At 34.4% G+C, this 22,373-nt stretch overlaps 3 protein-coding genes across 9 annotated transcripts; 2 read left to right on the top strand and 1 right to left on the bottom strand.

The window, feature by feature from the left end:
- The first annotated feature begins 259 nt into the window (after positions 1 to 259).
- On the top strand, positions 260 to 6,047 carry Rpi1 (RNA polymerase I subunit RpI1). Its single transcript, XM_076893035.1, has 6 exons — positions 260 to 357; positions 427 to 638; positions 717 to 5,059; positions 5,247 to 5,402; positions 5,476 to 5,779; positions 5,864 to 6,047. Exons 2-6 carry the CDS (start codon positions 455 to 457, stop codon positions 5,995 to 5,997), a joined length of 5,121 nt encoding a protein of 1,706 aa, XP_076749150.1. The 5' UTR covers positions 260 to 357; positions 427 to 454; the 3' UTR covers positions 5,998 to 6,047.
- A 46-nt stretch (positions 6,048 to 6,093) lies between these two features.
- Positions 6,094 to 8,290, bottom strand: LOC143422425 (thioredoxin-2). Its single transcript, XM_076893036.1, has 4 exons — positions 7,975 to 8,290; positions 6,842 to 6,958; positions 6,468 to 6,581; positions 6,094 to 6,379 (listed from the first exon to the last, which is right to left on the bottom strand). Exons 1-4 carry the CDS (start codon positions 7,996 to 7,998, stop codon positions 6,317 to 6,319), a joined length of 318 nt encoding a protein of 105 aa, XP_076749151.1. The 5' UTR covers positions 7,999 to 8,290; the 3' UTR covers positions 6,094 to 6,316.
- Positions 8,291 to 10,965: 2,675 nt separating this feature from the next.
- On the top strand, positions 10,966 to 21,233 carry LOC143422500 (alpha-amylase 3). 7 transcript variants are annotated; one of them, XM_076893179.1, is made up of 8 exons: positions 10,975 to 11,407; positions 12,950 to 13,053; positions 14,168 to 14,378; positions 15,906 to 16,042; positions 19,021 to 19,214; positions 19,347 to 20,361; positions 20,433 to 20,701; positions 20,778 to 21,233. In XM_076893179.1, exons 2-8 carry the CDS (start codon positions 12,952 to 12,954, stop codon positions 21,001 to 21,003), a joined length of 2,154 nt encoding a protein of 717 aa, XP_076749294.1. In that variant the 5' UTR covers positions 10,975 to 11,407; positions 12,950 to 12,951; the 3' UTR covers positions 21,004 to 21,233. The 7 variants fall into 7 exon arrangements, with proteins under 7 accessions (XP_076749301.1, XP_076749294.1, XP_076749298.1 ...); XM_076893182.1 differs by having other exon boundaries at positions 10,977 to 11,407; positions 19,033 to 19,214; XM_076893186.1 differs by lacking the exon at positions 20,778 to 21,233 and having other exon boundaries at positions 10,966 to 11,407; positions 20,437 to 20,695.
- The last annotated feature ends 1,140 nt before the right edge of the window (positions 21,234 to 22,373 follow it).

The following is a 22,373-nucleotide window of genomic DNA, read 5'->3' as shown; positions in this document are numbered from 1 at the left end:
AAATCACATATAACAGATTAAAATTTATTCTGTTGATTCGATTCATATAAAGTATGCAGTATGCGAATCATTGACAGTAGAGACAAACTCATGCTTGCTTAATGATAGCTGTAAACATCGATATAACTATCGATTTTTCGATTAGTCGAGAACTGATAAACGCACGTGTTGGAAAAAGCGGGTGTATATCATGCGATAAAAATTATAGCTAACCTAAATAATTTAAAATTACTAAATAAAATTTCACCCGAAATGTTTTATGTTAATACAATTCATGTCGGGGCAGAGTATATAGTTTATTAAACTAATTTATATTACAACCGTTTAAAAAGAAGTAACTGTACAAAAGTGCCAAAGGTAAATGGTTATGTTTCATTTTTAACAACTTATGTCTGAAATTGTTAAAAATTAATCTACTTCATTCAGAATTCCACAAGCATAAATATCTATCAAAATGGTACGACACAGACAGATCTTTTCACGTTTGACTCCAAAGCATTTAGATCCAAAATGCTTAAAGTTTTCTATGTTTACTGCGAATGACATAAGAAATTTAAGTGTTACTAAAATCAGAACACCATTGTCATTTAATATTTTGGGGCATCCATTGAAAGGAGGTTTATATGATCCAGCACTAGGTAACCAATTCGACTAATCAAAATAATATTTTGTAATTGTTATAAGGAATATTTGTGACATTTATTTTGTTAATTTAGGTCCTCTATTAGAATCCTCTGATCCATGTGCAACATGTGGATGTAATGTAACTAAGTGCCCAGGTCACTTTGGGCATATAGAACTGCCTATGCCAGTTGTAAATCCACTATTTCATAGAGCATTGCGTATATTAACTAAATTAACATGCTTAAACTGTTTCACTCTACAAATTCCAGCTTACGTAAAATTGTTACTGTCTGCAAAATTGAAATTACTTCAGCAAGGATACCTCAGTGAGCTTGAATTTTTAGAACAAGAAGTAATGATTGTTGTGTCAAACGCAGGGAATCCAAACGATGTTGATATACAATCAGTTCTTAACATAATTGATAATTATATGGAAAATCTTTCCAATAGACCAAAAATTAATGACTTTTTCCTACAGTATGATGAAGCACAACTAAATACAAAAAATATTAATATACAGTGGCATGCGCATATTGAAAATGTTCTTAAGCAATATACAACATCAAAAATCTGTATGAATTGTCATCAGTTAATACCAAAAATCACAACGATAAAAAATAAAATCATGACTGTCAAGGTATTAGAGGCATCTAGTGAAGAAATGCAATCACATGGAATAGCACATAAATTAGATACAGTTATGATAATGCCAGATAAATCTAAAGAATATCTTAGAAATCTTTGGCAAAATGAAAAAGATTTTCTTAAAGTAATCGTACCTTGTTTTGGTATGGTAGACATTGAGTATCCGACCGATATATTTTTCTTCGAAGTAATACCAGTTCTACCACCCGTAGTTAGACCAGTTAATTTTGTAAATGGTCAAATGATAGAACATCCGCAGACTCAAGTATACAAGACTATAATTCAAGACTGTCTTGTACTTCGAAATATCATTCAAACAATTCAAGATGGAGATACTGATCAATTGCCAGAAGAGGGTAAGCTTGTTTTCGAACAAATAAAGGGTAATACTGCAATTGAAAAACTGCACAATGCATGGCTAAGTTTACAAATAAACGTGGATCATTTAATGGACCGTGATATGAATAAAACAGCAGATTCTGCAAATTGTCAAGGATTAAAGCAAGTTATAGAAAAGAAGGAGGGAGTCATTAGGATGCATATGATGGGTAAAAGAGTCAATTTTGCTGCTCGTTCGGTTATTACTCCAGATCCTAATTTAAACATGGACGAAATTGGTATTCCTGAAGCTTTTGCTTTGAAATTAACATATCCAACGCCTGTTACGCCTTGGAATGTCGTACAATTGCGACAGTTAGTTTTGAACGGTCCTAATGTCCATCCCGGTGCGGTAATGCTCGAACACGAAGATGGTGGTATGCAACGCATTTCTTCAACGGATACTCTCCAGAGAGAGGCTTTTGCAAAACGTCTTTTAACCACAAGTGACAAAGCAAATCAATTTTTCAAAGGCATTAAAATTGTGCATAGACATTTACAAAATGGAGATATCCTATTACTAAATCGTCAACCTACTTTACACAAGCCCAGTATCATGGCTCATAAAGCACGTATTTTAAAAGGAGAAAAAACATTACGTCTACATTATGCTAATTGCAAGGCTTATAATTCAGACTTCGATGGCGACGAAATGAATGCACATTATCCACAAAACGAACTGGCTAGAAGCGAAGGATACTTCATAGCCAATGTGTCTAATCAGTATCTTGTACCCAAAGATGGTACACCATTGAGTGGTCTAATTCAAGATCACATGATCTCTGGTGTACGTTTAACAGTAAGAGGAGCATTTTTCTCACGCGAAGACTATATGCAATTAGTCTATGCCGCTTTATCTACGATACAAGACAATATAATTGTTCTTCCGCCTAGTATCATAAAGCCAATACCTTTATGGTCTGGTAAACAGATCATTTCGACTGTTATCATTAATATTATTCCACCGAATCAAGCGCGCATTAATTTAACAGCAAATGCCAAAATCAATGTGAAAGCGTGGCAAACTGAGAAACCGCGACGTTGGAAATGTGGTATTGAATTTTCGAATCCTAAAACGATGTCAGAAGCTGAAGTAATAATAAAAAATGGAGAATTATTATGTGGTGTACTTGATAAAACTCATTATGGTGCCACCCCATTTGGTCTTGTACATTGTGTCTTTGAATTATATGGTGGAACATGCTCTTCAAAATTATTAAGTGCCTTTGGTAAATTATTTCAAGCTGCGTTGCAAAGAAATGGATTCACGCTCGGCATTGAGGATATCTTATTGCTGAAAAAAGCAGACAAAAAGCGCAAAGAAATTATATCTAACTGCAGAAAAATTGGTGAAGACATTCAGAAGTCGGTGCTAGAATTACCCGATGATACACCTATGGATGTGGTTACGTCTAAAATGGAAGAATCTTATTGGAACAATTCTAAATTCCGTACCCAAGTCGATCGAAAATATAAAAGTGCCTTAGATGTTTACACAAATGATATAAATAAGACATGTCTACCAGCTGGTCTTTTGAAGAAATTTCCTGATAACAATTTACAGTTAATGGTTCAATCTGGTGCAAAAGGTTCTACTGTAAATACTATGCAGATATCTTGTTTACTTGGACAAATCGAGTTAGAAGGTAAAAGACCACCTTTAATGATCAGTGGAAAAAGTCTCCCGAGCTTTCCGGCATATGAACCATCGCCCAGAGCCGGTGGTTTTATCGATGGCAGATTTATGACTGGAATTAAGCCTCAAGAGTTTTTCTTTCATTGTATGGCTGGCCGTGAGGGTCTTATTGATACTGCTGTTAAAACTAGCAGATCCGGATATTTACAACGATGTCTAATTAAACACCTTGAAGGTTTAGTTATTAATTACGACTCAACAGTAAGAGATTCAGATGGTAGTTTAGTGCAGATACATTACGGAGAAGATGGTCTGGATATACCTGGTTCACGATTTTTGAGGAAAGAACAACTAAATTTTTTGGTCGAAAATAAAAATGCTATTATCAACAAAGAAATGATTATGAATCTGAAAGAGGATTCAGATACAGAGAAAATTTCAAAACTCGTGAAGAGAATTAAGAAATGGAGAAATAAACATGGAAGTGCAATACAGAAAAAAGGAATTAATCCATTTACAAGATTTTCAATAGAAAATATGGATATTAAACCTTCCAAGTATAAGCAAATTGATGAAAATTCTGGAAGAAGTAAAGCTGCACTTTCCCTCATGAGAAAATGGATAAAAACCACTGAAGAAAACAGAAAATGGTTTTATACTGAATGCGCAAAATGCCCTGATCCAGTAATGTCAAAATATAGACAAGATATAGACTTTGGTGTACTTTCTGAACGATTAGAAAATTTAATAGATGAATACATGAGCAATAAATGTGGAAATTCACCAATAAAAAGGAAAGATTTAAAAGATCTTTTATCCATGAAAGTAATGAAAACTGTGTGTCCACCTGGTGAACCAGTAGGTTTATTAGCAGCCCAATCAGTAGGAGAGCCTTCAACTCAAATGACTTTAAATACTTTCCATTTTGCTGGTCGTGGAGAAATGAATGTTACATTGGGTATTCCTAGACTACGTGAAATACTTATGATGGCATCGAAAAATATTAAAACGCCCAGCATGGAAATACCATTCCGGAAAGATTTAAAAAATGTTACAAAACGCTCAAATAAGTTAAAATTGAAATTAACAAAATGTATTTTATCAGATATTTTAGACAATATTGTTATAGATAGGAAAATGGAACAATGGCCACATAGACAATTAGTGTATACTATGACTGTGAATTTTCTTCCGCATAAATTGTACAAGGGCGAGTTTTGCATTCAGCCACATGAAATATTAATAAAAACGGAAGAAATATTTTACAAGGAAGTTTTTAAAATGATTAAAAAAGTCGCTAAAGTAACAGGTGCTTTATTGCATGTAGATGAAGAAAAAAAATCTATGTATGAAGATGATACATTATTGGACCAAGCTGATTCCGATGATGGACTTGCATCAAAATCGCAAACAAACTTGGGAGAAATGCACGAGTCTTCAGATGAAGAAGCAGCGGCAGAAGATGCGGACGCAACTTTAACACGATCAATTTCTCGTCATAGGGAAAATCAGGAATATGAAGATCCAGAGGAAGAGGAAATAGAGGATATAAATGAAAAAGAAGATGATGTTATTGTAGAGGATGAAAACGAAAACTTAAAAACAGAGCAGCAGCAAGAAGAAGAAGAAGATGACATAGAGAACAACAAATCAGGATATGCTATCAATGAAATGTTCAGTACTCAAAGAAAGACAGATGTTACAAATATGTATCTTCATGCATTAGAATACGACTATGATGAGAAGAAATTTGCATGGTCTAAATTAACATTTTGGGTAAGTATTAAGGATATATTAAGGATATATTAAGAATATGTTAAGACATATTCTTGAACGAAATTATTGTTATGATTTTCGTAAAAAATTCTGATGTAGAGTAACCGTTCCATATACGTGATGAGTTGACTGTGATTTTCTTTCTGAAAAAGATATATATATTAATATTACAATTTTTGTTTTCTAGTTACCTCTTAAAATGATAAAATTGGACTTACCAACGATAATAAGGAACGTTGCAGAAAAAGTTGTTTTATGGGAGGTACCTTGTATAAAACGTGCTTTTACATTTCAAAATAATGATGGAGACACTATTCTTAAAACCGATGGTATCAATATAATAGTAAGTAAAAGTTTTAATCGGGTAGAATTTTTGTTAATTACTAGCATTACTAATATATTTCTTTATAACACAGGAAATATTCAAATATGATAAATCTCTGGACCTAAAGAAACTGTATTCCAATGATATTTATAGTATTTCCCAAACATATGGCATTGAAGCTGCCAATAGAGTTGTCATAAAAGAAGTAAGAGATGTGTTCAAGATGTATGGTATCACGGTTGATCCTCGACATCTGTCTTTAATCGCAGATTATATGACTTTCGATGGTAGATTTCAACCTCTTAGTCGGAAAGGAATGGAAGACTCAGCATCTCCTCTGCAGCAAATGAGTTTCGAAAGTTCTCTTAATTTCTTGAAAAATGCAACTTTACAAGGTAAAATATAAAGAAAGGGTAACAAAATCATTTACTTGTCAATTAAATAATTACACATCAATAATGTATGCTTTTGATGTACAGGAAAACGAGATAACTTGGTATCTCCTTCTAGTCGATTAATGTTAGGTCAACCATGCAAATCTGGTACTGGTATATGTTCATTGCTAGTAAAAATACAAAAACCATCAGAGAATACACTATCCGTCAGTGCATAATTATAAATGTGAATAAGATGTGTAAATAAATTTAACTTTTTATAACAGAATTGAATAATCTATTCATTTACATTATCAGATACCAAAAGAAAAATGTTAACATTGTGACATATATTTCTGTAAGCTGATTACATTTTATTTTGCCATAAAATTTATATAATAAAACTGACAACACATTGTAAAAAATTTCTGTGTCTACTTACACTTGCATTACAATACATAATTTGATTTTTAATGATTAAAAGGCTTTTATTAATTCTGTTGCTAATCAATAGATAAATTCTGCTTAAAAATATGTTTTATTAGAAAAATTATTTATTCACTTATACTTCTGAATTGTGTTTTTGAGTCTGTCATAGTTAGCACCGGAAAATGTTTCCAGCTGAAATACAAAACAGTGTTAATTATCATTTCTTAATTGTTATTCCTTGTTCATTAAATTACATAAATATTACAAAAACAGTACATACCACTTTACCATTCTTGATAAAAACAAAGGTAGGCATACTGGTGATTTCATATGCATTAGTAATATCTTCACATTCATCTACATCAACTTTCAGGAAAACAACATCTGTCATTTCCTATTATGTACAAAAATTTTGTTATAAAATGCATTTAACAATAATCTTATAGATTGTATACTTGTTATATGTAAGACTTTGGTTGTACGTATGCTTGTAAATGTAGACTATTATACATTATGATAGAATCGCTATAGTTATTTTTAATATATATATAATACACCAGCTTTATTGACATAATAATCATTGAGAATGAAACAATCAAAGTTAGTAGGCGAAACATAATAGAATATAAAAATGTATTATTCTGAAGATCTGACCTGCGCTAATTCCTCCATTTTAGGTGCAATCATCTTGCACGGACCACACCATGTGGCGAAGAAGTCGATTACGACTAATTGATTGCCAGCATTTTCAAGCTTGTTTTTTAAATCATCCTGTAAAAATAATTTGCAAATGTGATACCATTTATTGAAAATTACAAACTTGTTAACATTTCAACCATTAATATTTATTTTAATGTACATATTTCAGAAGATTTTAAAAAGGAAATATAGAAATGTGTAGTATATTATCGTATCTGATAAGTAGAAGTGGATAAATATGATAAGAGTTATATTGCTAATCCCACAATGATTTTCTATCAATTTGATGTCTGAAATATAGTTGCACATCTGATTCGAACACAATAAAAATAAAATATATACATATATAGATTATTTTATAAAAATTACATGATTAATATTACTAATTACTAAGTATTAACAATTTCTGAAAAATACATATTTAATATTCAATTTTTTATTTACTGTTGATTCAGCCATTAAAAAGCTTTTATATACATACATATATATAAAGAAATTAACAAAAAAATAACTGGCGATTATACAATTTGAAATCAGTGACCTGATGGTTAGCGTGTTCAATTATCCCGCCCATAAAAATTTATCTATCATAGAAGCACGCTTGAATTGCATGCTTAGAAACAGCAACTCATTCCATTGCCACGAACTATTGCATTTGTGTAGTAATTGGAATTGTTTATGGTTGACGTAATGGTACGTGCAACACTACGTTCGACAATGTTCATAGCACATACTCTGTGGCGCTGCAATTAGATAAACGAACACCGGTACGATTCCATAAGTCGTCATACGATTGTGGTTTCTCTATATTACACATGCTTGAACAGAAACCTTTTTACCACAATATGAGGAAATTTTTCTATCAGGCTCTAAGTAAACTGGAATCAATAGTTTCAAGGCTAACCGATTTCATAAGGAGTATGATAAAATCCGACAAACCGCATCGTATTCCACTCTAATTTCAGTTCCTTCTACTTACTTAATTAGCATAATTACTTAAGATGTTCAAATTACGTGCACATGTTCTATATTCGTGCAAACCTGGCGAATATATGAATATTTCGTAACATACGTATTTAATTACTTACGGCATTCTGAATTTGGACAACCATTTTTACTCCTGGGAATTAGGTTCTGCGTTCAAGCACAAGTAGCTTCGAACTAATTGTTTCAATACTTCGTCAGCGACTGAGCGCTGTAGTCAGAATCCTCAATAGTTTCGTTCGTTTTCCTCTATCCTTGTCTCACTTACTCTTTCGCAATCACGCTCTTTTTACTCCTCGTTCGCTTTCTCTCACACCAATGCTTGGGTTCCTTTAAGGTGGTGTCACAGTCGACTACAAACTGTAGCGGAGTCGAAGATCCGCTTTCAAAATGTATTCCGAAGATCAGCGAACATTTCCGAATGCTCGTATCGTACAATGTACACTTCCTCGTAACCGGTTTATATCGGTAACAAGAAAGTGAACGCGCTTAAAAAAAGGAAATCGATATATTCTATAAATTTGTGCACATTGAATGACGTTTTGTTGCGACATCGCAACATATGTAATACTGTAATTTACTTCCCACCATTTACGATTGAGTTTGAAACACTTCTCTTGTCAGGTTTCGTTGCGACATAATTTTTACCGCTGTACAATTTTTTTTCTCTTTATCAATGATAAGATATTGGGCAGCCTTTGTGTTTCGACATTATACTGTAAAATAACATTTACGTAATGTATAATTAATTTTATATGAGAAAGATTAGGAAATGTTACAAATTTTTAGGCATTAAAATGTTTGTTTAAACATATAATAATGATGAACAAATATACATACGTCTTAACATTCTTTAGGATAAAGTATTCATCGGAGTATATTTATCGGATAAATCATTCGGAAAAGTTATTTCTCAGAAATACTTTCGTGCACAAATAACCTTGGCTACGAAATAACGCAGAACATCTAGGTCACTGTCTAGGAAGAATCGATTAATACGGATGTGTCAGTTTCTATTATTATTGGTAAAAAACTAACAAGATATCTGATAAATTAAACATTTTTGGAGATTTTATCTTTTTTTCCATATTTGAAAAATTCTCAGAAAACGGAAGTAAGCATGACGAGACATTTAATTTAAACTCTGATGAGGCGAAATGATTTCATTCATAAAATGTGATGTTACTATTATGACATCATATGATTTTTTTGTTAGATGACATCTCCAAATGAGGTATACAAGAACTTTCTACATCACTTATCGATGCTATCATATTTACTTACGATAATATTAAGCTGTGCATTATTAATCAAATGCGTTCGTGTAATTTTCTGTACACATAAATATTAGTGATAGTGCAGTAATATTAATGATAGTGCAGTAAAATTAGTATCCAATAAATTACTTCTATTTTACATTAGGATATATACCTAGTGTTTAAAAAAGTTTTTAAGTATTATCCATATAATAAAATACAGTTCGTATGCAGTTCATATATTGCACAATATATACGGAAATGAAGAATTTGTACGTTACATATTTTGCACACACAATGCACTATTGAATTATTACTTCCTCAAAGTAAGGAAATTGTAACTTCCGACGATATTGTACACTGATTGTAGTTTTCTAGTATTGATTAAACATTTCTATGATACAGTATAGTACATTCAGTACAATTGATACTGAATAGTGAATTACAACGTATAATCTTTATAATATTGCAACAAATTAGTAACGTTGATTGAAGAAGTTATTATGTTATACTTTTTATCATTGTTAATAATAATGTAACATTATTTTACTATAACAACGATTATGCTGTTTAATAGATATTACATTTTTTTTTTATTTATCTTGCTTGTCTGTGTATACCTTATGATATGATATCAACTGGAGTATTTCATAAAAAATTATAATCGCAAAAATTTCCGCACTTACAAATCTGTATTTATAAGCTTATAATATTATAATGTAGAAGAACATATTTAGCAAGTATAACTTTTACACGGATAAAAAATAAATGAAAATGTTACTAAATAGCTTAAAATACACTTAATTTTAATAAATATAGCATAGCATTTATGTATACATATAAATATATATTTAATATCATTTTGATTTAAGGAAAAGGTCTACTAGCAATATATAAGGATAAGATCACAGCTATTCAATAACTTGAATATATTTCCTCGTACGCCCACAATGTATAAGTATATACTTACGTTACATAATTTTTAACTCTGCTACATAACATGAATTGGTAGTTATGTATAGTATACAGTATAGTATCGTCACTATCATTTTTATGTCGCTCGCATAGTTATCGACTCAGCTTAAAATTATATTACAGCGCTATTACCGGTGAGAAGGAAAATTAGATGTAACCACAATTTTATGAATGGACGTATATGTGTATAATCATAAACGAGATACTACATCATATATCTAATTATAAAACCAATGTTGTACAGACTATCTTACGAGATTCTGTTTTATACAAACTGAAATGCCGATTACCTAGAAAGCAGAGTTCTTATTATGTCTTCTACGATTTAGAGCATGGCAAGCTTATATTCAAAATTAACTATCGGAGTTAGTAAAATCAACAGATTAAATTCTCTGTAATAAACAATTATATAAAAAAGTTTTTAGGTTGCAATGATATAAAACAGTTCACTTTCCATGTATCGATCGATGATATCAGATTTGACATTATGGGATTACTAGTGGTAAATAACCAAACAAGCGATGCGTGTGGAAATATGGTAACATAATCAAAGGGGCAGTAAAATTAAGGTATGCTTTTTTATAGAGAATATCATTTTTATGCAATTATAATATTATCTCCGTTAAAAATACATAAACAAATTTCATACGGTTATATTATAAAGAGCGTAATATGATGTATATCGCTTTTGAGATAATATGAGCCAGAAGAGCACTTAGTATAACAGCTTCGTTACTGACTTCATACTTATTCCACATCGATAAAGTGGTTCTTTAAAAGCGCTTTAAATAGTATCCTAACAATAGAACGCAAGTGATTCAATATAATGTTTCCGAAACGATCTTATCACATTGATTATTGTTACTAGCGACGATACAAGTACACTTCTGGAAACATGGAGGTTATTGAGCTTTTAATCGTCGAAGTTGATACGATGGGTTTCATCGATGAGCGCAGACTCGTGGAGGGAGCGAGTGTCTTGGTCAGAAAGGCGAGACATGACGGAACAAAACGGAACGAAACGGTGTTGCTAAATATAATACACGGAGCACGCGATTCTCTTACGGCCGGGGACCACAAGATGGTCATCAACATCCGAAAGCAGAAATATCGTCCTCGGTAGTAATCTTGTTGTCGTTGCCTCGTTGGGACGTTTCTCACGGCGCGCATTGAAACGTACGTAGAACAGTGAACGAACGCGACGCATCGAACGGATTTGGAGCTGGTCTCCAAGAAAATCTCTGGTGTTAGTTTTAGGTATTCTGCCGATGTCGTCTTTGTCACGTGGTAACCGGCCAAATTATAGGTAAGTCGCGGGTTTTGGAGAAGTTATGAGTTTTGTCGACGTTGAACAATGCGAAATTAATATGTCATTTTGTTCTAAGTGATCTTAGTGCAGAAACCAAGTATGGAACGGGGAATGAAAGGTGTGTCCTCTGATACCCGTGACTGAAATTGCGCAAACGATCTTTTCCCTTTTTCATGGGAAACAATACTTTTATGTAATCGTTATTGTTCATTGAAATTGACAATATATACTCATTTTCAAGTATTCAATGTAGTTTACGATTATTTCATTGTTTCTATGTTACAACAGTAACAGTTCTGAGGAGTTTTCTAATCTGAAGATTTATTTGCAGCAGCTGTTACGTGTTCATAAGGCGGCAAACATGAAAGTCTAGCACGTGTGCATATATTTGTTTTGCAATTTGTACGTTCGTCACAAGCCAAGTAATCGTAAGATTGGCGGCCGTGTGACTTCTTCCTTTTATTCTTAGAACCGTCTTAACAAATTGGGAAAGCATAACCGTTCAAATTCACGTGCTGCATCGATATATAATGTCACACGATCAATTGCATCATTCCATTTCACTAGATGTCTGATTCGATGAACATTACACGGTTTGTTTACTAATGATATTTGCATACACACAAGAGTCCAATCTGTCACTATTCTTTCTCCACTATTATACAATTTAATTGGTTGCATTTAGCGAACAGCAGTACAAAAGTTTCTATCGTTATCTCATAAAATTACAGGAGTGCAGTCATTTTGTGCACGCACAATGTTTACGTACGTTTATGTATGTTCTAAATGCCACAGAATTGTTGTACGACAGACTAACCTGATCTAACGCATTGCCGCGGAATGACGTAAGAACGGGCTATTCTTTCAAAGAGCGCAACTGGGAAACAATGACGAATTGCGAGGACTATTTGGGCAGCCCTTTTCAACGATCTCGTTTAATGGATTGGGGGAGAAAATCGTAGCTCGGCTAACGCTTGGTTCATACTATTTCTCGATCAATAGTCGTCGTACTTAGCCAGACGGCGTGCAGTTCGTAAATATGACGATCGTGCTCGGATTTCGTTCATATAAACGTTGCACTGTGTGACATACCTGTGTGAGACTTACACTCCATAGACGCGACGAGTTGTGCCCGCAAGTTCGTATTTCACTGCGGAGTATGCAATTTCGCTCGTTAATTTGCTGCCGGATAAAAACTCGAGCGAAAATGATAATGCCTTGTAACGATTTTATTGTTGCTAACGAACTTATATAACTCGGTTTTAACGGTGCTTTAGCACGTATTCGGTGAGGAAAAATTGTGCGAAATAAGACTGTGATCTGTAAAATAACAATTTGTGGTGAAACATCAAAAGTAATGAACAAATGGTGAAGCACTGTAACAGAGGAAAGAGAGTTTCTTAATAAGCAAAAATTGGAATCATTCTTTATGGTACTGATAAAATTTAGTGGACGCCTTGATGCGTACGCGTGTATTATTTAGCGTTCAATACAGATGAAAGTATAAATCAATTAAACATTTTTACGTTTGTTCGACAGAAATGAATATCCAGAAGCCTGAGGGTCTTTTATCAGTGGTTTTACCAACTGAACTAGCGTCTTCGCCGAGTTCGCGACAGCTCATTATAAATCAAGACCAACAGGTGTGTTCGATGTAAATAACGTAGCTTTTTGTCATCCTTTCATCTCTTGTGTTTTCGCATGCTGTATCTTATATGTATGTAGTTTTAAATTGCATGAGTGGTAGCATTTCGAGAAAGTGATCAGATATTTTTTGCTTATCACACGTTAAAGATTATATTTTCCTAACTAGCGTTAACACTTACTGCATAAACTTCTATTAATATTTTAATCGTGAGTAATTGCTTAGTAGTAAATTAAGTTGTAGGAATTTTGGTCCGCAAATGCAACTACGCGAACTCATTACGTGTATATTGATGTTTTCCTTGAATTTTCTATTCCTAAAAGATTGCTATATATAGGCTTACATTGAGAGATATTGTTATCAGATTAGTGATAAAAGTTAGAGTACGAACTATAACAGCACGTCGTAACGATTCGTGTAAAATTCTCAATAATCGACGAATTTGTAATTCCGAACTTTTATTTACCAAAGATGAAATACTTAATGAAGATATTTCTTGTAATTTCTTGTTTCTCTTAATTTAAAAAAAAAGATTACTTAAAGGAGCTAAATAATTTTTAATGGCAGATAAATGAATTTGGTAATGGACAAATTATACTTGTTAAATGTAATTGATAATAATAAATAATTAGTTAACGTTTGGTCATTTAAAGCAGAGCTGATTAAATCGTGACTCAGCGCATTCTTTCATACGATTTGTGCCGTGATTATATATGTACGTATACCTTATATGTACATATCTGACATTCTTAAGATAGCAGCAAAAAATTTAGAATAAAACATGATGAAGGTAATTAATCCAGTAATTTGCATGAGTGATCTATACATAGAATACGATGGTTATAATCGAATTCATGAAAAATATATTTGTTTTTTTAGTTAACCAAATAAATTATTAATTAAGTTGATCTTGAATGAGATGTTTTAGAGATATTTATTACAAATACTTAAAATGCCAATTTAAGTAGTTCAGTTCTCGTACTATTATCGTTTATCTGGTTTCTCAAGTGTACTTCAATTCTTACTCTACAAATCTGTTTCTATTGTCTTGCAAAAATTTAATATCAAATGAAAAGTGATATAATGCAAAATGGACACGTGTCGCTTAATAGGATGAAGAGGCATCGGATTGTCCGCTTTTGACCCCTAGCCCACCGACGATGCAATCGGACAATGCCTTGGAATCTGGTGCGATCTTCGTCTCTTTGGAAGGAAATCCCGTGGAATCGATTCCGCCGCCAACGCTCGAGAACATTAATAAGGAGGACGGGCTTAACGAGTTTATGAGCATAGTGAACAGCTCTAGCAAAGCATTACACGATGGTAGGTCTCACCAGGTGATTAATATGTATTCAGCCATGTTAATCGCTTGCATTTTATTACATTACGTTCTTTGCCGAATTATAATCTCTTGTTTCTTTTTATATTTTGCAATTTAAACGAATTGGCTGCGTTTGCTTTATATTCAGATTCTGTTAGAAATTCATCAAATTACGTTATTTAAGAGCAGGTATAGTTAAAATTGAACTGTAAGTGGGCCGTGTTCTACAAAGGAAAACCAATTCACCTAAAAATGAAAAGGCAGATACGAAAAGTGTTCTGCGTCTCCTAAACCTAATATTAAAAAAATGGTATAGAGGTAGCATGCGGTTGGTGGTTATTTCGGTGATGTTTAATTTGGAACAAGCTTTCTGCAAACGTAACATATAATACAAATTCTAGCGTACTCTTAATTTATTTAGAGCAGCGTACTCTTAATTTATTTTCCTGTTATTATTACGAAACATTGTAATCATATAGTATATGTACAGCTTAACAAAGCTGAATAAAATCGTTCACGGCCCTTATAGGACAGTACGAATCGCGTATAATGCCCATCACTCGAGGACCTTACATAATGGTGTTGTGTCGATATGCAAGACGCTTAGTCTGACAATAAAAGGTCTTAAGAGAATTCAATTCCAATTTAAGCGACGAATTAATCTTAATGGAGTCTAGCCTTACGACTGTGGGGAATATCTCGACGCGTGCCCCTTAAGTTGTTTAAAGGCGCGTACACAGCTGTACATATTATCTTCAGACAGTTTGCTTACAATTTATACACATATTTCACAAGCACTATACCCGCTGTTTCCTATTTCAATGGAATCGCACGTTCATTTATATCAGCAGACGTCGTATGCAAAGATTTGTACCGTTTGACTGAATAGAAATGAAGTATTCAACGCATGTGTCTAAGTAGAAAATAAAAAGAAAACGGTACCCATCAGTTCCCATTAAACTTTTGATTAACACGCTTACCACTACTTTCTCACATTAACGTAATTGGTTGTGTTCATAAAACTGTCACATGACAATGGAATGACTGATGCTTAATGATATATTGTAAGTTAGTCTCTCTATGTTCTAACTTCAACTCCCTTTATCACTTTTACTCGCTCAAGTAACACACACTTCAGACACTGTCTGCAAACATGTGTCAGCGTATGCGCTCTCTGTGCTTCTGCGGACATCCAAAGATTGCTAACGAAGTTCTCTAGACTGTTCTCAAACAGGCATTCTTTCTTTTATTCAAACGCATAATAAGACACAGCGTTTGCGGACAAAGTCTATCATTTGCGATATAAATATCCACAATTCCTGCAGACATTGTCTTTTAGACAAGATATATCTGGAAGTGTGTACGCATCTTAAGCGTGTTTACGCTTTAATAATGGTTGTTGATGGTCGAGTCGCCACGAACAATTACGAAACTCATAGAGAACAGCTTTGAATCTCGATACGCGATCCAAGCTGAGCATTCGCGATCAGTAGACACGCGATTATTTCACGGAACGTTATTTATTTCAGAGCCAAGTTCACGGGATCCAATGGTAGAATCGACAACCAGCGGAAGTAGCAGTGACACGAACGGACCCGTTTGCGCACAGCTATTGACGCAATTAAACACAGCCTACCAACACCTGGCTCCTGATGCTCAAGCATTGGTAAGCATTCCTCGAGGAATTGATATTCTCGAATAAGTCTCATAACACTGCTGATAAACGCGCGAGACTAACTTGATGGGATAGATGCAATGAAGTCCAAAAGAAATGGATACGATGACTGTAAATGCCAATTATTGCGAATAGATGTTTATTTCTGTTATTTTAATTTTGTGTTCTTTGAAAAAGATTGCCAAAAACGATACGATTTATACATTGATAGTGTCTTGAATTAAAATTTATAGTGTCTTGATTGCAGGAGTTTTCTTCGAATACTAATGCATTCAACTTGGCAAGATCACGGACGAAAGAGATTTATGCATGAGTGAATGATGAAAGAGCATTACGTAATTAAGTGAAGAACCTATATTGTCCAGGTACAAAGACGCACTAGTTATAATTATGTCAGAAAGTGGTTGCTATTTAATTAACGCATCCAGTATCGTATATCTCATTACATTTGTCCCATCAATTATACAATCAATTATAATGGAGGAAAAAAAAATAGTTATCTATAAAATTACATTATATTTCTATCTCTCTGGCTCGATGAACATTTTCTTTGTACTTAAGTTATCACATATAGTTCCTTTTATGCAATTTAAGTTGTATATATCTGCCACAATCCTGTAGTTTCAATTACCTAATACAGGATGGTAATGCAAGATAATATTACCTCATACAGGATTATGAGAAGTATATGTAACTTAGTTGCATAAAAGGTATTATTGTGCAGATTCGTTTTGCATTCAATGCGATAAAAGACGAACGTGATGAAGTTCGACGTCGAGCCAGCAGAGTGTTAATTATATTACCGCAATATACGTTGCAACTAGCTACTGTTGCGCTTTTTGCATATTCATGGATTGCATACAATGATAAAACGCAGCACTCCTTTGTATCCTCTTGATGAACAGTCTGGATGGTGATATACGTGTTTCACTAAAATGCTTAACACTCCTGAGATGTGTAATTTACGTCGTTACTGATCTATTGTCTTTTGTTTACGTCCGAATAATATTTGTAACGATACAATTGAAACAGTACAATTGTATGTCGTTGGTTCTCATGCGAAAGCAAGTGTAAATTTGTTTCTTCGTTAATGTACGCTTTGTTTTGGTCACGGCCGATCACCTGTTCTATGTTCGTTCTAATTGTGTCAAGTTCAATTGCATTTGCGCGGCACGTGCATTTATTTTTGATACGCGCCATTGACTGCAAATGATCAACTGTATTGGGTCCTAATGACGCGTGTTGTTATTAACTGATTGCGGTTACTGGTCCACTATTAAAAAATAGAATAATACAAGTAGCGAAATAGATTTATTATAGATCACGCAAAGAATCGTTAGCTAGATGAACTCGAGCCTACTAAATCTTTGGTTTCTGCTACCTATTACAGGATTGTGACACCATAAACTGATTAGTGAAAGTGATACCGCGAACCCTCTAGTGCACACTCAACTGACGGGAAAATTGAGACCCTTTTTTACCGAATACAATAGACCGTACTGGGGAAGTTACCCTTTTCAGGTTCTTTCTCATTGCAGCTCACTTGTTATATATCTGTGACCTTTCCACGTTTCATTTAATTTAGGAGTTACGCGTGATATTTACAAGACGTCTTTACGACTTTTTTATTGGTTATATACTTGGGCTTTGTAGAAACTTGTTATAGATTTTGTTGAATTATTGCGCGGTGATCCGTGACATGACAAGTGTTTCAAACAACTGTGAAGACTATTCAAAATGATATATGGACTTCTATCCTTTGTAAACACTATGTGGGTTACACAACTTCTCAGAATTCTTTGTATATTTATTGATTTACGTTCTTTAGTCATTATGCCTAAGATATTAATATAAAACATTCAATATACGAAGAATATTAAATGCATTAAAACGTGAAATTCGGAAGAGAAATTTTTCGCGTCTATCCGCATATAGTAATTTTATTTCTCCTCCGTGGAAATTAACAAAAAATCATATGGAAGTGTGTACCTCAGTATGTTTTAGTTAGTTTGGCATAAACAAGGAATACGTTGCCAAACATTACAGGCGCAATTCGTTGGTTAATATATATCTTTGTTCTTGTTGTCATTCACGTCTTTAGATTGGAAAGGTAGATGAATGGCGCTCGAAATATGAATGCCATCGATCTTTTCTAATACTTTTGCAATTGTGTGACTCAACGAGCTCGCTTGACTATTTGTGTCTTTTCAGTCGAAGATGAATCTTGACGTCATTTAATACGTTTCACTTTTTATGCAAAATAAGTCATGTGCACAGTGAAGTGCTCGTAACATATGCAACATATTGAAAAAGTTCGTGAGATAATTAAAAGATTTTTGCTATATATTTCGAATTACAATATAGGATTCGTAATATGTTTGTGTATAATATTTGGCATATTCATATCCAATAGATAATTTTAGCACACCTAACGTCTTATGAACACTACGTGCAAATAGAATAATTTTGAGCTGTTGAAAATATAATGTTTTAGTTTCTCATCTACATTTCCATTAATATCACTTAAGTTGTCGTTTGTGTAACAATGTATTTGTATTTTTGTAACAGTGAATGTCGTAAGTATTTGTATAATTTGTAGGATCGGAGGAAAACGCCAAAGAAACTTCACTAACTGTATATTCATATGATTCTTTTACAAACATTATTTCTCCCTTTTTTTGGCAAACAGCAAAAGCTAAACTATCGTCGCTTTTTCTTCCGATCTTTCATTTACATCCCAGTAAAAGGCCTAGTGGGAAGACCAAAAGCAACCCTGCATATGTTTTGATAGGCACAATCATATTAATGGTCATGTTACAGACATCCAGAGCAGGACAGACACCGCTCCTTTGTTTGGGCAGTTCCATCATACTGAAGGCAACTGTGTCCACCCGTTTTATGTAACCCTATGTCACTAATCGCTTGCCTGCTTTCTAACATCCGTATGAACTTACACTGTAACTGTTTAGTTTTACAATCAGGAGAATGGTGGAAAGCCACCTTTGGTCGGGATTCAGCTGATGGTGCCGAAACCGTCTAAGGATTACTGTTTCACGAAGTGGAACTGGCCATTTATAAGGAAGATTTGTTTCTGGTCGTTGATGTCGGCCCTCGTTGGATGTACGGCCTTGGTCGTCGGTGTCATCGCCACAATGCCAAGGAAGTATGTATTAGTATGCATTTAAAATATCTACTTTGCTAGGACAGTATGATTGGATCGAGGAAGGGGCGGTTTCTGGTTTAAATTCTAAAGTGTAAGAATACTATCATGACTCTAGGATTTTAATATTCACAGATGCGATCCGCAAGTTCAATGGTGGCAAGGCAGTGTCTTCTATGAGATATTCCCGGCATCTTTCCAAGATTCCTCAAAAATAGGCGACGGTGTCGGCGATCTTCGAGGTATCACGATGCGGCTGGATTACTTAAAAGAATTGGGCATGCGCGGAATCCGTTTGAACTCAATCTTCCCTGCGGTACACTACCCCGAACACTACACTAATATCCAGAGCTTGGTAGACTTGAACAAAGAATTAGGAACGTTGGATGATTTTTCTACTCTCGTGCGCGAGATTCATCGACGAAATATGAGCCTGATTCTGGACCTGCCCCTGCATCCGTTCGTAAAGACTTTGTTCGATGAAAGTATATTCTTTGAGAAGCCAAATAAAACCGACAAAGCAGTGCGCGAGAGAAGAGACGTTACGAATGAATCAATCCTGCGGGAGGTCGTGCCGACAACCACCTCCGCGTCGTTAGAAGTGATCCGAGAGGCGTTGTCCTCGGTACCACCTCTTTTGGACAGGACAAAGGTCCAACCGCTCACGTCGAATCATATCAATGCCAAACTAGAGAATCCTGTCACGACGGCCATTAAAATTTGGTTAGAAAGAGGAGTGGATGGATTCTACTTGAAGGGGCTGGAAAATTATGTCGACGAAGAAACCTTTCCGAGCAGCTTAAAGCATTGGAAGTCGATTCTAGGACCGGATAGGATACTTATTTGTCACATAGACGCTTTAAATGCTGCTAAATCGGTCGCAGCGAGGAACTCAATTTTACTGAGAATGGATCTCATAGATGTTACGTTGCGCGTCGCAAATAATACGAGGGACATTAGAAAGCAAGTGCGCAAGGTGACGGAGGGTGTACTGTTCGAGAAACCAGGTTATCCATGGGTGCACTGGTCTATAGGTAGCGTCGATTCGAAAAGGATAGCTTCTGCTATTAGCGTGAAGAATGCTAGCATAGCTGCTACTCTGTTAGGGATGATGCTTCCGGGAACACCGAGTATATTCTATGGAGATGAGGTATAAAATTAGGGTAAAATATGGGTAGGGACTGTATTTAATAGTGTAATAAAAGTTTAATTCGTGTTCAGGTAGGTATCACGGACTGCGAATGCGAGGATCATAAGGATCTTTCCCACGTGCATAACTTGGCTCCTATGTACTGGGACGAAAGCAACAGTTCCAATATTAAATTTACGTCTGTCGCTGCAGTAGCTTGGCTACCGACAGTTACGAAACCGCTGGAGACAAGTTTGGTTGGAACCATCAGTAAGATGGCTGCTCTGAGGTCAAAAACAACGCCCATTTATGTCAAGGCGGTGTCCGATGAGTATCAGGTGCTGGCAAATTGTAATATTAGGTAAAATTACAATTGTTTGATAATTATGTATGTTAATTGTTCAAAACAGGTTTCTGGCATTCGTTTCCTCTTATAGGTATGCAAACGGTGAAATTATCGTGATGGAACGATGGTACCCACGACGGAACTCTTATGTCTTTGTAGCGAATTTCGGGAACGCGACGCAAACGAAGGATTTATCTTTTCTTTATTACGGTGGCCACGTCGTAGTTGGTCCATCGAATAGATTGAACAAGGACGTATACTTCAAAGAACTCGTTATACCTCCAGGAGAGGCTTTCGTCATAAAACTCGACAAATAAGAAACTGTTATGAAAGTAAAGCATCTGCGGGACATTCATCTTACATATACAGTCAATGTTTTTCGCGTTTTTGAGTAATATTTCAGCCGCGAACTTGTGATATTTTATTCGAACGATATCGTTGATGTTGCGAACATTGTACAACGAATGCTTAGATATAAAAGTTCCTATTAATCGTACAGCAATTAGGAACTGCAAACGCCCTTTAACAAAAGGTACGTTTTAATGAGAAATAAATGGTAAACATGTGTATTGTACAGGGAAAGAGCAAAGGAAAATGTTTGTGTCGCAGGAACGACTTCGTATATACGGGTATGAAATGTATTTGAACATAAAATCAAAAGCTCACGGAAAAAAGATCAAATTTTACATTAACTTTAGTCTCGTTGATAATAATGAAAAAGCACAACGAAGGATTGCGCATTTCACATTCCAAAAAAAGACAGATCGTTTCACGTTTGCCTGTGTTCATTTCAATGATCAATGTCTAGAATGAAGGGTTGCTTCGCTATTTTGTATATGTATCTTCTAATCATTTTGATAACAGAACCAAAGATGCTTATGGCTCAATTGATTATTCCCCGTTACGATACAAATTCACGATGGAATTTGACATATTTCATATTTTACAGAGTACAAGAAATTTATTCATGCCATTAGGTACGATTTTAAACCTCAGATTAATCGAAAGTATACTAAATATTTTTGTAATGAATTTTATCGTGTGTGAATAACTGTTCGCAACGTGTAATTTTCACTTCGTTTATAATCATTTTGGTACTAATCGAGTGATATTTTACCGACGCCTGAATTAAATGGTGCTTACGTAAACGAACGACAATTTTTCTATTTTTATTCACCATCATGATGCATAGTACGTTTTCTCGATACGAATTTTATATGTTACATGTGGCTTCATTAAAATGTACGTTTGGTCACATTCGAAATATTCCGGTACAAATTTCATGCATTAGAAAAAAAATCGATTATTTATTCTCCACAATGTATTCGATGTATTAAAATTTACACTTGAACAAAGTTCGATTTTGATGTGAATATTAATATCAAGAAATAAAAACGATAATACTATCACAATTTTTTCATATTTCCAAGTTTATGTATTTACTGGCATCATTTTACATATATACCTGGAGCAAGGTCGATGCTATGTATAATTGGCAGAAAAAAAAAAGACAAAATAGATTTGAAATATTCGTAGTTGAGTGTCACTATTATCTTTCTCGCAAGTACTCGACTACTGTAGTATTGCATTATAAGAAGGTTTCAGTACCAGCTGTTACGAAGAAGTTCCCTCGTGCAACACCGCGGAGCCACAATCGGAGTCTCAGTGACTCTCATGCTCTGAGGAA

Source organism: Xylocopa sonorina, chromosome 3 (assembly GCF_050948175.1).
Source record: "Xylocopa sonorina isolate GNS202 chromosome 3, iyXylSono1_principal, whole genome shotgun sequence".
Lineage (NCBI taxonomy): Eukaryota > Metazoa > Arthropoda > Insecta > Hymenoptera > Apidae > Xylocopa > Xylocopa sonorina.
Note: the sequence above shows the minus strand (reverse complement) of the source record. Positions and strands in the feature narration are given on the sequence as shown.